This window comes from Phacochoerus africanus, chromosome 8 (assembly GCF_016906955.1).
Source record: "Phacochoerus africanus isolate WHEZ1 chromosome 8, ROS_Pafr_v1, whole genome shotgun sequence".
In the NCBI taxonomy this organism is placed as follows: domain Eukaryota; kingdom Metazoa; phylum Chordata; class Mammalia; order Artiodactyla; family Suidae; genus Phacochoerus; species Phacochoerus africanus.
The window spans coordinates 55786164-55798827 of NC_062551.1; the positions used below are offsets into that span (position 1 = coordinate 55786164).

General features: G+C 55.0%; 1 protein-coding gene across 3 annotated transcripts; it reads left to right on the forward strand.

Moving 5' to 3' along the window:
* The first annotated feature begins 1393 nt into the window (after nucleotides 1-1393).
* Nucleotides 1394-12226, forward strand: LOC125132663 (sialic acid-binding Ig-like lectin 5). Of its 3 annotated transcripts, none has more exons than XM_047790221.1 (9): nucleotides 1395-2107; nucleotides 2173-2550; nucleotides 2758-3042; nucleotides 3251-3301; nucleotides 7795-8052; nucleotides 8137-8433; nucleotides 8957-9053; nucleotides 9365-9446; nucleotides 11668-12226. In XM_047790221.1, exons 1-9 carry the CDS (start codon nucleotides 2062-2064, stop codon nucleotides 11842-11844), a joined length of 1671 nt encoding a protein of 556 aa, XP_047646177.1. In that variant the 5' UTR covers nucleotides 1395-2061; the 3' UTR covers nucleotides 11845-12226. The 3 variants fall into 3 exon arrangements, with proteins under 3 accessions (XP_047646180.1, XP_047646177.1, XP_047646178.1); XM_047790222.1 differs by having other exon boundaries at nucleotides 1397-2107; nucleotides 3251-3295; XM_047790224.1 differs by lacking the exon at nucleotides 7795-8052 and having other exon boundaries at nucleotides 1394-2107; nucleotides 3251-3295.
* Nucleotides 12227-12664: the final 438 nt, after the last annotated feature.

A 12664-nucleotide genomic window follows, 5' to 3' on the forward strand; every position in this document is an offset into this window, starting at 1 on the left:
CGGCCCCTTCCAGAGGGCTGACCGCCGGCTGCTCTGTAGGCTGTGTCCACCACGGGCCACCAGGCCGCCCCAGAGCACACCTCTTGACCAGGCACGTCGGATCCTCCCGAGAGCCTTGTGTCTCTGTGCGAGGGCTGCCCTGAGGAAGTACCGCTGTCTGGACAGCTTATACCACGGAAATTCGTTTTCTTGCAGTTCTGCAGCCTAGATGCCTGAGATCAAGGTGCCGGCAGGGCTGGCGGCTTCTGAGACCTGGACCCTGGCTAGTAGGCGCCGACTTCTGCCAGGGTCTTCACGGGGTCTTCACGGTGCCTGTCTTCCTCTCACAAGGACACCGGTCCTGCTGGGTTAAAGCCCACCCCCCGTGACCTGGTTTTACCTTAGCGACCTCCTTAAGGGCCCTGTGTCCAAATGCAATTGCGTGTGGAGGCAGTGGGGTTTGAGACATGTCCATATGAATGTTGGGGGGACCTAAGTCAGCCCCCCAAGCCCCGTGAGCATAGACACTCGATTCTGCACAGAGTGGTCAAGCCCCTCCCCAAGGCAGCACAGCGAGCCTTGAGGGAGCCGTCTGGCTGCAGAGCATGTGCTCTTGACGCCCTGGTTGGAGGCCTCATGAGGAAGCCCCAGGGAAGGGCTGACCACCGGGAGGCGGGGGGCGGGGGTGGGGGTGGGGGAGAAGACACACTGAGAATGACCAGGGAGGAGAGGGCAAAGGACAGTGACCTGCAAGACGGCCCCAGGAGAGTCCACAGGCAAAGGAATCAGATTCTCCCACACACAAGGGTTAGAAATTGGGATCCTTCCATGAGGAGGAAACTGAGGCCGGCGAGGGGTGGGGTGGGGTGGGGGGAGGAGGCCAGGCCCACCTGCCTCCAAAGCCAGCATCTCTTGTCACCCCCAGCGTCTCTCTGGGCTGTCATTGCTGCCAAGGCCCAGCCCCCGGGCCTGGCATCTGCAGTCAACACCTGGGATGCCTGGAGCAGGTCAGGAAGCCCCAGGTCCACCTCCTGGGTCATATGCTTGGGAGCCCCTGGAAGCTTTTTATTTTTCATTTTCTTTTTGCTTTTTAGGGCCTCGCCCGAGGCATATGGAGGTTCCCAGGCTAGGGGTCGAATCAGAGCTACAGCTGCTGGCCTACACCGCAGCTCACAGCAACGCTGGATCCTTAACCCACTGATTGGGGCCAGGGATGGAACCCCCATCCTCATGGATCCTGGTTGGGTTCCTTACTGCTGAGCCACGAGGCAAACTCCAGGACCCCCTGGAATCCTGGTCCCAACCACTCTGGCCGATTATACCTGGGAACTCGTCTGAAGTTTGTGGTTGTTTTCCTTCTTTTTTTCCTTTTCTTTTCCTTTTTTTGTTTTTCGCCACCCCTGTGGCATGCTGAAGTTCCCAGGCCAGGCCACCACAGGGGTCCACGCCTGATCCTTTAAGCACTCGGCCACCAGGGCGCTCTGGGAACTCGCCTGCCAGCTGCACAGAGTATGGGGCTTCCTCCTCGCCTGCCCCCGCCTATGCTTCCGCCACCGCGGTCAAGGGGGGGTCAAGGGAGCGGGGTTCCTCCGCCAGCGCTGGCATCAGAGACTTTCTCAAGGACGGAGAGCAAGTGTCCCATGCCCCCCTTTGACTCCAGTCCCCGAGAGGGTTAGATGCTCACAGGCCGCTGTCCTGTTCATTCCGTCATCCATCCCCACGTCTCTCACGCGCGCGCGGGCGCGCGGAGGGACGACCAGCCCCATCTTTCAGGCCTCGTGCTTCCCCCACCGCCGACTGACCACCCCCCCACCCCCGCTTTCCTGCTGGGACCAGGGGTTCGGGGAGGGACAGGGAGCCAGCAGCCTGGGCCCGGCCATGCTCGCTGCCCGGGACCCTCGGCGGGGCCTCCTTCGGGAAGTAGAAGCGATCAACCCCCGGGGCCGCGCAGCGCCGGCAGCGCCCGGGTGCCCAGTTCCTCTTTTGAGGTCGGTCACTTTCAGACCTCGGCCCCGGGCTTCCTGTTGGGGCTTCCTCTCACTCCCGTGAGACGCCAAGGCCCCATGACTCTGTCCCTCCGCGATGTGGCCGCTGCTGCTGCTGCCGCTGCTGCCGCTGCTGTGGGCAGGTGAGTGGACGGTGGGGAGAGGGCCGCGCTGGGCGGGGCTGCGGCTGATCCTCGTCCCCCCGCAGGGTCCCTGGCTCTGCACCTGAGCTACTGGCTGGACGTGCAGGGGACCGTGACGGTGCAGGAGGGCTTGTGTGTCCGCGTGCCCTGCTCCTTCTTCCATTCTTGGATCTACTGGTCTGCGCCTGTTCACGGCTACTGGTTCCGCCAAGGGCCGCATTCCTCCTGGGACACCCTCGTGGCCACAAACAACCCAGCTCGTAAAGTGCGGGAGGAGACCCGAGGCCGATTCCGCCTCCACGGGGACACGCGGAACAAGAGCTGCTCCCTGGACATCAGAGACGCACAGACGAGGGACACCGGGACATACTTCTTCAGGGTGGAGGGCAGTCCTAACGTGGGACATAACTACATAGAGAACAAGCTCTCTGTGCGGGTGACGGGTAAGGACGGGTCAAGGAGAGACACACACGGGGCCCTGGGGTCCCCAGGGGAGGCCCAGGAGGGGACCCTCTGTCTTCTCATCCTGGGAAGGACCAGGGGACCCAGGGGGACAGGATGAAGGGGCTGGCCTGAGGCAGCATCTGCTCTTGGGGGCACCCTCGGGGTTCCCACCTCCAGGGCCGGGTCCGTGTCTCTTTCCTCTCCAGCTCTGACCCAGACACCTGACATCCGGGTCCAGGGGACCCTGGAATCTGGCCGCCCCGGGACCATCACCTGTGCCCCGCCCGCGGCCTGTGACTGGGGCACCCCCCCCACCTTCTCCTGGACGCAGGCCGCCCTCCGCTCCCTGGGGTCCCAGCTCCCCCACTCCTCAGTGCTGACCTTCACCCCGGGGCCCGGGGACCACGGCACTGACCTCACATGTCGAGTGACCTTCCCCGGAGCTGGAGCTGGCGTGAGCTCCCAGAGCACCATCAGGCTGAACGTGTCATGTGAGTGCTGGGCCACGATGGGGGGCCCTGAGGCAGTGGGCAGGGGCCAGTGGGGAGGGGGGCCCAGGGCTACTGGGTGCTGAGCCCTGGGAGCTGCCCCAGGGAGGAAGCAATCAGGGCCCCCTGTGCCACCCCCTTCCTGTTTCTAATGCTTCTGGGGCAAAAGAAACTGTCCCTGAAAAGGAGGCGATTGTGTCTCTCTGTCCAGATGGGCCCCAGAAGTCGCCGACCATCAGCATGACACGGAAAGAAGGTACAGGTGGGGGACCCTCTCTGCTCCTGGGCTGTGGAGGAGGTGGGCTCTGTCTCTGCCTTCGGAGCAGAGCTGGGGTTCAGAACTCACATAGGAGAGTGGCTCAGGCCAGGTGTGGGGACAGCAGGGGTGGGCATATCCCCCAACTCTCTCATCAGCCTCTAAACTGGCACCCCCCTCTTCCTCGGACCCTGCTCTCAGGGGTATGCACGGCCTCTCCCATGCCTGATGGATGGGGCTGTCCCCAGGGCTACACCCTGGTCCCAAATCCTGCCCCATTCTCCTTAGGATCTAGACCCATGGTGATGTTATCATTTCAAATGGTGAGGGGACCATGTGGTTAGTCAGCTCAGTCTGGGTGGCTTAAAAAACAGGTATTTTGGAGTTTCTGCTGAGGCACCAGGGGATAGGTGGCATCTCTGCAACGCCTGGCACAGTGGGCTAAAGGATCTGGTGTTGCCTCAGCTGCAGCATAGGTCACAACTGTGGCTTGGATCTGATCCCTGGCTTGGAAACTCCATATGCTATGGGATGGACAAATGACAAAACATACAAAACAAAACATGCCCCAGGAATTTGGAGCTCCCCCTGTGGCACAATGGGTTCAGAGGCATCTCTGGAGCTCTGGGATGCAGGTTCAATCCCTGGCCTGGCACAGCACATTAAAGGAACAGGCATTGCTTCAGCTGCTGTGACAGGTTGCCACTGTGGCTCCGGTCTGATCCCTGGCCCCAGAACTCCATATGCTGCAGGACAGTCAAAAAATTAAACAAAAGAAAGCAAAACCCCAGGAATTCATTTTTCACAGTTCTGGAGGCTGGGAAGTCCAAGGTCCAGGTGCTGGCTGGTGGGCTTCCTAGGGAAGCTTCCTTCCTGGCTTGTGGATGGCTGCTTTTTGGCTCCATTTTCCCATGACAGCGAGCAAGCGAGCTCTCTGCTATCTCTTCTTATAACAACAGCTCAGAGGCCATGAGGGTCCCACTTTCAGGACCTCATTGAACCCTAATAACTTCCCAAATACCGCCAGATACCATCACCTTGGGGGTTAGGGCTTTGGCGTATGAATTTGAGGGGAACACGGCTGAGTCCCTAGCAAAACTGAAGAGTAAGATGCTCTTCAGCACCTGTGCGCCTTCCCTCTTGGCTGTCTTTCCACACATATGTAATCCACACGTATACATTTTAAAACATACATGGAGTTCCCTGGTGGCTCAGTGGGCTAAGGACCTGGAGTTGTCACTGCTGCGGCTCTGACTACATCTGTGCTATGGGCTCGATCCCTGCCTCAGGAATTCCCACGTGCTGCAGGCGCAGGTGCACACACAGACACAGGTGCAGACCCTGATATCCACACTGCTTTGCATCTTTATTATTATTTTTTTTGCCACAGCCACAGCATGTGGAGTTTCCAGACCAGGGATCAACCCACACCACAGCAGTAAGCCAGGCCACTGCAGCAACAGCACTGGATCCTTAACATGCTGTGCCACAAGAGAATTCCTGTACCTTTATTATTATTATTATTTTTATTTTTGTCTTTTTGCCATTTCTTGCGCCGCTCTCGCGGCATATGGAGGTTCCCAGGCTAGGGGTCGAATTGGAGCTGTAGCCCCCAGCCTACACCAGAGCCACAGCAACGCCAGATCTGAGCCTCGTCTGCAAACTACACCACAGCTCACGGCAACACCAGATCCTTAACCCACTGAGCAAGGGCAAGGATCGAACCCGCAACCTCGTGGTTCCTAGTCAGATTCGTTAACCACTGTGCCACGATGGGAACTCCTATTATTATTATTTTTAAAATTTATTTTTAGGGTCGCACCTGTAGCACATGGAGAATCCCAGGCCAGGGGCTGAATCGCTGCTACAGCTGCCGGCCTCCCCCACAGCCACAGCAATACCAGATCTGAGCCTCATCTGCAACCTACGCCACCGTTCATGGCAACTCCAGATCCTGAACCCACTGAACAAGCGCAGGGATTGAACCCACATCTCATGGACACCAGTTGGGTTTGTTACCACTGAGCCACAATGGGAACTCCCAACTGTTTTGTTTTTTTTTTAATGTGCCCTTTTTTTAATTTATGTGCCCCCCCCTTTTTTCCATGTTTTTTTTTTTTATGAGAACTCCCAACTTTTAAAATAACCTTTCCATGTGGAATAATTTTAGATCACATGGCACAGAGCTTTTTCACAAATCTCTCACCCAGCTCCCCTCACCATTAAAATCTTCCATCAACAGGGCACATCTGTCAACTAAGGACATGACGTTGGTACATTTCTACAAACTAAACTGGCTGTTTTCTCAAATTCAGTCTCGGAGATGATCTTGTGTCAGTACATAGGAAACCCCTTTATTCTTTTTTTTTTTTCTTTTGTCTTTTTAGGGCCACACCCGAGGCACATGGAGGTTCTCAGGCCAGGGCACAGCCTCAGCAACGCCGGATCTGAGCCGCGTCTGCAACCTGCACCCCAGCTCACAGCAAAGCCGGATCCTTAACCCACTGATCAGGGCCAGGGATCAAACCTACATCCTCATGGATGTTAGCTGGGTTTGTTAACTGCTGAGGTATGAAGGGAACTCTGGAAACCTCTTCATTCTTAATAATGATCCTGTGGTCCTCCAATTAAAAGTATGTTATGCAGTAAATTACTTGACTGATCCCCTGAATGGAAAACTGTGGCGTTTCCATTGTTTGGTTTTTTTTTGTTGTTTTGTTTTTGTTGTTGTTGTTGTTGTTGTTGCTATTTCTTGGGCCGCTCCCGCGGCATATGGAGGTTCCCAGGCTAGGGGTCTAATCGGAGCTGCAGCCACCGGCCTACGCCAGAGCCACAGCAATGCGTCTGCAACCTACACCACAGCTCACGGCAACGCCGGATCGTTAACCCACTGAGCAAGGCCAAGGACTGAACCCGCAACCTCATGATTCCTAGTCAGATTTGTTAACCACTGCGCCACGATGGGAACTCCCCATTGTTTTGCTAAGACAAATAAGGCAAATGAATGCGTCTGGAAGATAATTTTGGAGGGAGAAGAAAGTCCGGGATCGAAAGGTATGTTTGTAGGGAGTTCCTGTCGTGGTGCAGTGGAAACGAATCTGGCTAGGAACCATGAGGTTGCAGGTTTGATCCCTGGCCTCGCTCAGTGGGTTAAGGATCTGGCCATGAGCTGTGCTGTAGGTCGAAGACGTGGCTCGGATCCCGAGTTGCTGTGGCTTCGGTGTAGGCTGGCAGCTACAGCTTTGATGAGACCCCTAGTCTGGAAACCTCCATATGCCGAGGGTGTGGCTCTAAAGTGACAAAAAGACAAAACAAAATTAAAAGGTATGTTTGTAATTTCTGCAGATATTGTCAAATTGAGTAACAGGGAAGTTTTCTGTTCATAATCCCCTCCCCACCCTGTGGCTATATGTCTATTTCCTTGCTAAGCATTGTCATCCTTGCTGATACTCTAAGTGAATTCACTGTCATTTTAACTTTCATTATGTTTCTGTAGAGAGATTATCTTTCATCATGTTTAAAAACTCTACTTTTTTTTTTGTGGCCGCCCCCAAAGCATGCAGAAGTTCCTGGGCCAGGGATGGAACCCATGCCACAGGAGCGACATAAGCCACAGCAGTGACAACTCTGGATCCTTAACCCACTGAGCTGCCAGGGAGCTCCCCACTTGTATTTCTTTGAGGACGTTTTCTTAATGGTTTGAACAAGCTCTTTTCATATGAAGGCGATCAGTGGTATGTTAGCTGAAAGGGCTGATTTCCAGCCTAGTGACAGAATTTGGACTTCGTGTATGGTGACTTTGCCAGGCAAAATCATGCCACTTTTTTAAAGTTGCCTTCAGTGATGTACTGGTACGGCACGAGCCAATTTTGCAACTGTGTCCATCTTTTTCCACTTGTGGGTTCAGTGGGTTTCAAATTAGGTGCCTGAAATTGGCCAAGATGGGAGTTTTTACAAAGAGGAATTTTTTTTTTTTTTGTCTTTTTGCTATTTCTTGGGCCACTCCTGCGGCATATGGAGTTTCCCAGGCTAGGGATCGAATCGGAGCTGTAGCTGCCAGCCTATGCCAGAGCCATAGCAACTCGGGATCCGAGCAACCTACACTACAGCTCATGGCAACGCCGGATCGTTAACCCACTGAGCAAGGGCAGGGATCGAACCCACAACCTCATGGTTCCTAGTCGGATTCGTTAACCACTGCGCCACGACGGGAACTCCGAATTTTTGTTTTTAAATGGCCGCACCCACCGCATGTGGAAGTTCCCAGGCCAGGGATGGAATCCCAGCCACAACTGCGGCTGTGGCACACCACACTTAACCCACTGCACCAGCCAGGGATGGTGCTGCAGTCAGAGTCTTAACCCACTGAGCCACGGTAGCAACTCCAACACAGAGGAAATTGAAAAATGCTACAAATGCTCAGGACAGTATGAGCCATGAGCAATCGAAGAGAGAGACAGACAGACATACTGCCTGAGGCTAGATTTCTGTCTTGCCAGGACCTGAAACTCTGGGCAACAGCCCAGCTCTTCCAGCCCAGGAGGGCCAGTGTCTGCGCCTGCTCTGTGCTGCCGACAGCAACCCTCCTGCCCTGATAAGCTGGTTCCGGGGGAGCCTGCCTCTGAGCCCCTCAAATTCCTTTAACTCCGGGGTCCTGGACCTGCCCCGGGTAGAACTCGGGGATCATGGGAAATACATCTGCCGAGCTCACCACCCACTGGGCTCCAGGGAAAGCTCCCTGACCCTCCTGGTGAAAAGTGAGTGGGTGTACAACTGGGGGAAGGATGCCTGGGTTCCAGGGAGAGGGGAGGCTCCCCTGACCCCTCTCTCTTTCCCCACAGAACCCCCGCAGCTACTGGGTCCTTCCTGCTCCTGGGAGGATGAGAGTCTGCACTGCTGCTGCTCTGCTCAATCCCAGCTGGTCCCGTCCCTGCGCTGGCGGCTGCGGGAGGAGCTGCTGGACGGCAACCTCAGCAACGCCTCCTTCAAGGTCACCTCCAGCTCTGCTGGGCCCTGGGCCAACAGCTCCCTGAGCCTCCACGAGGGTCTGGGCTCCAACCTCAGGCTCAGCTGCGAGGCCCAAAATGCCCACGGGAAACAGAGCGGGACGATTCTGTTGCTGCCAAGTCCGGGGGCCGGTAAGTGCCGTGTCCAGGGAAAGAGGACAAATTCTGCATCCTCGAAGACACCGAGAGGGAGAGAAGTTGGCCTGATTGAAAGGGAAAGGTCTTAGGAGTTCCCGTCGTGGCTCAGCGGTGAACGAACCCAACTAGTATCCATGGGGACGCAGGTTGGATCCCTGGCCTCGCTCAGGGGTTTAAGGATCCAGTGTTGCTGTGGTGTAGGTTGCAGATGCAGCTCGGATCCCTAGTGGCTGTGGTGTAGGCCCACAGCTGCAGCTCCGATTCCACCCCTAGCCCGGGAGCCTCCATATGCCACACAACGAAACGAAACAAAAACAAAGCAAAAAGCCCTAGTGTTCAGAGTCCTCTGGCGGTTGGCTGGGGAAGGGGCTGGGAGAACGGGAGGCTGCCATCCTGTACAAGGAGGGGGGTTGATGGTCAGAGTCCTGGAAGAAAGTGGGTCATGGATTTGAGAAGGCTGGATGCTGGGGTGCCTGCTTAGGGGGACTGGAGGTCACCACAGGTCTCCTGTCTGCAGGGAGACCAGGAGCCAGGAGCGGTGTGGTTCTGGGGGCCCTGGGGGGAGTTGCTGTCACCATCCTGCTGGCTCTCTGCCTCTGCGTCACCTTCTTCGTGTGAGTAGTGGCCCCGGTTTGGGAGAAGGATTCCGGCGCAGAGGTGGTGGGTTGGGGGTGGTGTGGGGGTTGGGGACGGGGGAGTAGTGGGGAGGCGGGAGTCTTCACCCCTCAAAGCCCAGAACTGGGGAGACAAGGAAGCCAGGAAAGGGTGCGGTTAGTTGGCCTCGGGAAGTTAGCCTCCTGGCATCTCCACCAGGACGGTGGCGTCTTGGCGCCCACTGTGGGGGAGGAGGGACGAGCCTGTGCTTCTAGGCTCCCGGCCCCGAGCCGGCCAGGCTGAAAGACGCGGGTCTCCCCCCACCCCACAGCGTTAGAATCTACCGCAGGAAGTTGGCGGAGAAGGCGTCGAACCCGGACAGCAACGATCCCGCTTTGAGCCCGGTCTCTAAGGTGAGTGACGAGGGACCCTCTCGGTCCGGGCGTCTCCCCTGGGCGCCCCTACCCCTCACATGCCGCCATCCCCCAACTAGGCAGCTTACATCCAAAAAGGAGTTCCTCCCCCCTCCCTCGCCGGATTTCCTGTTGCACTCAGATGACTCTCTCTCGGGTCTCCTTAACTTCCCACGTTGGGTCCATTTCCCTTGAGCAAAGCTTTTTCCCATTTGGCTCCTTCCCTGCTGAGCCCCAGCTGTCTCCTCCTGAGTCACTGGCTCCCATCTGTCCCCCACAACAAGCTTTCAGCAAGAAATTCCCCAGCTGGGGAGTTCCCTTCGTGGCTCAGCATTAAGGAACCTGACTAGGATCCATGAGGATGTGGGTTGGATCCCTGGCCTCGCTCAGTGGGTTAAGGATCTGGCCTTGCGGTGAGCTGTGGTGTAGGTGGCAGACACAGCTGGGATCTGGCATTGCTGTGGCTGTGGTGTAGGCCTGCAGCTGCAGCTCCAATTGGACCCCTAGCCTGGGAAACTCCATATGCTGAGAGTGCAGCCTTAAAAAGAAAGAACAAAAGAAAAGAAGTGCCCATTCCTGAAAGGAGAGTGATAAAGACATTCTGTTGTCATGATAATAAGGTGACTTTTGAAATGCACCTAAGGGTGGGCTGGTTGCCAGGAGAACCAACTGCCTGACTAGGGGATTGGAACTTTCAGTCCCACCCCCTGACTACTTCTTTTTTGTTTTTTTCACCCCTGCAGGGCATGTGGAAGTTCCCAGGCCAGGGATCGAGCCTGTGCCACAGCAGCAGCCCAAGCCTCAGCAACGACAATGCCAGGGCCTTAACCTGCCGAGCCACAAGGGAACTCCCTGTTGTTATATTTTATTGAAGTATAGCTGATTTAGAATGTGTTAGTTCCTGGTATACAGCAAAGTGACACAGCTATATATACTCTTTTTCAGACTCTTTTCCATTATAGTTTATTACAAGATATTGAATATACTTCCCTGTGCTCTGCAGTAGGACCTGGTCTTTTATCTGTTTTACATATACTAGCTTGTATCTGTGAATCCCAACCTCCTAATTTACCCATTGATTCCTTTTCCCCTTCGGTAAACTTAAGTTTGTTTTCTATGTCTGTGAGTCCGTTTCTGTTTTGTCCGTTTTTTGGTTTGGGGTTTTTTTTTTTTTTGCTTTTTTTTAGGGCCACACCCACAGCAAATGGAAGTTCCCAGGCTAGGGGTTGAATAGGAGTTCTATCTGCCGGCCTGCATCACAGCCACAGCAGTGTAGGATCCAAGCCCCGTGTGTGACCTACACCACAGCTCATGGCAACACCAGATCCTTAAGCCACTGAGCAAGGCCAGGGATCGAACCTGCGTCCTCATGGATGCTAGTCAGATTGGTTTCCACGGAGCCATGACGGGAACTCCGCAAATGACATTTTTTCGTTCTTTTTTATGGCATGCTTCAGTGTAAATATTCCCCTGCCTTGTGCCAGGCGGTCTGTCACCAGGCATCCCTGTAAAAATCACAGGCCTGTCCCCACTACACCGTGAGCCCCTGGAGGGCAGCACGGGGTCACCCACAGCACCCCGCTCTGTCCATCAGATCACAATTTGCAATGGAATACATTTTGCAAGCATGACAATTTCATGCTGTCTCCTTGCCCGGACAGACTGTCCAAGGTCAAGGATCTTGTTTGCTGGCCATGTGCCCTTGTTCACTCCCTTGAGCTTGCTCACTTTTCCTATCTATGAAATGGGGATAGCATTTCTATTAGCTTCAGAGGGCGGCTGGAAGGATTCAGTGAGATGAGTAGTAGGAAGAAGAGACCATTAAGAGGAAAGGTAGGGGAGTTCCCGTCGTGGCGCAGTGGCTAACAAATCCGACTAGGAACTCTGCGGTTGAGGGTTCAATCCCTGACCTCGCTCAGTGGGTTAAGGATCCGGCATTGCCATGAGCTGTGGTGTAGGTTGCAGACGCGGCTTGGATCTCGCATAGCTGTGGCTCTGGCGTAAGCCGGTGGCTTGATTAGACCCCTAGCCTGGGAACCTCCATATGCCACGGGTGCAGCTTTAGAAAAGACAAAAAAAAAAAGAGGAAAGGTATGAATGAATGGATGCATCCTCAGAAAATGGGTGTGCTGCTGCTAAGTGGGTAAATGTCCCCTCCGGTCCCACGTTCCTGTCCCCGGACCACAAGGGCCATTTCTGAAGCCCTTCTCGTCCCACGCAGGGTCACCTCAATGAACCCTGCGCAGGCAGCCCCTCGGACCAGGGGAGCCCCACTCTGGCTGACTCCGCCTCGGACAAGGAGGAGCTCCACTATGCCACCCTCAAGTTCCACGTGCGGAAGTCACAGAACTCTCAGGACCAGGAGGCCGAGTACTCAGAGATCCATTTTGGGCCCTAAGGCCCTGCCCCGCCCCCGGGAGCTGGCAGGAGCCTGGCAAAAATGCCGCCCTGAGACAAATGCGTGTCAGGCAGCGGTTCTGGAAGACTCGCCGGCCCTCTGAGCCAGAGCTTCTCCGTGAGAGCGTCAAGTTCCTGGGAGTGGCTGCAGGTCGCAGTTAGAGAGTCCCGGGTTCAAATTGCTCGTGATGTGGTATCAGGCAAGCCCCTTTACCTCTCTGTGCCTCAGTTTCCTTCTCTATAAAATGGGGAGACAGTCTATTCAATAGATGGTTCAGTGGGAAAACTGCATTGTTGATCTGTTAAGTTGGCCTCAGGATGGAGGGGGACTTAGCTCTTGGCGCTCTCATGTACTTCTATTTGATGATGCTTAAGATCATGTATTATGGTGTTTTTTTGTTTTTCTTTTTTTTGGGGGGGTGGGGCAAACATGTATTATTTTAAAAAGTAAATCTAATTGGAGTTTCCGTCGTGGCTCAGCAGTCAACAAACCTGACTAGTATCCATGAGGATGCGGCTTTGATCCCTGGCCTTGCTCAGTGGGTTAAGGATCCAGCGTGGCTGTGGCTGTGGTGGAGGCCGGCAGCTGCAGCTCCGATTGGACCCCTAGCCCAGGAACCTCCATATGCTTTGGGTGCGGCCCTTCAAAAAAAAAAAAAGCAAATAAATAAATAAATAAACCTAATTGGATGCAACTCTCAGGGTGGAGAAGCTATTTCCTGATACATGTATCTAATAAAGGACCCCAAGAGTATATTAAGAATATATTTTTGGAGTTCCCTGGTGGCTTAGTGAGTTAAGGATCCGGCTTTGTCCCTACT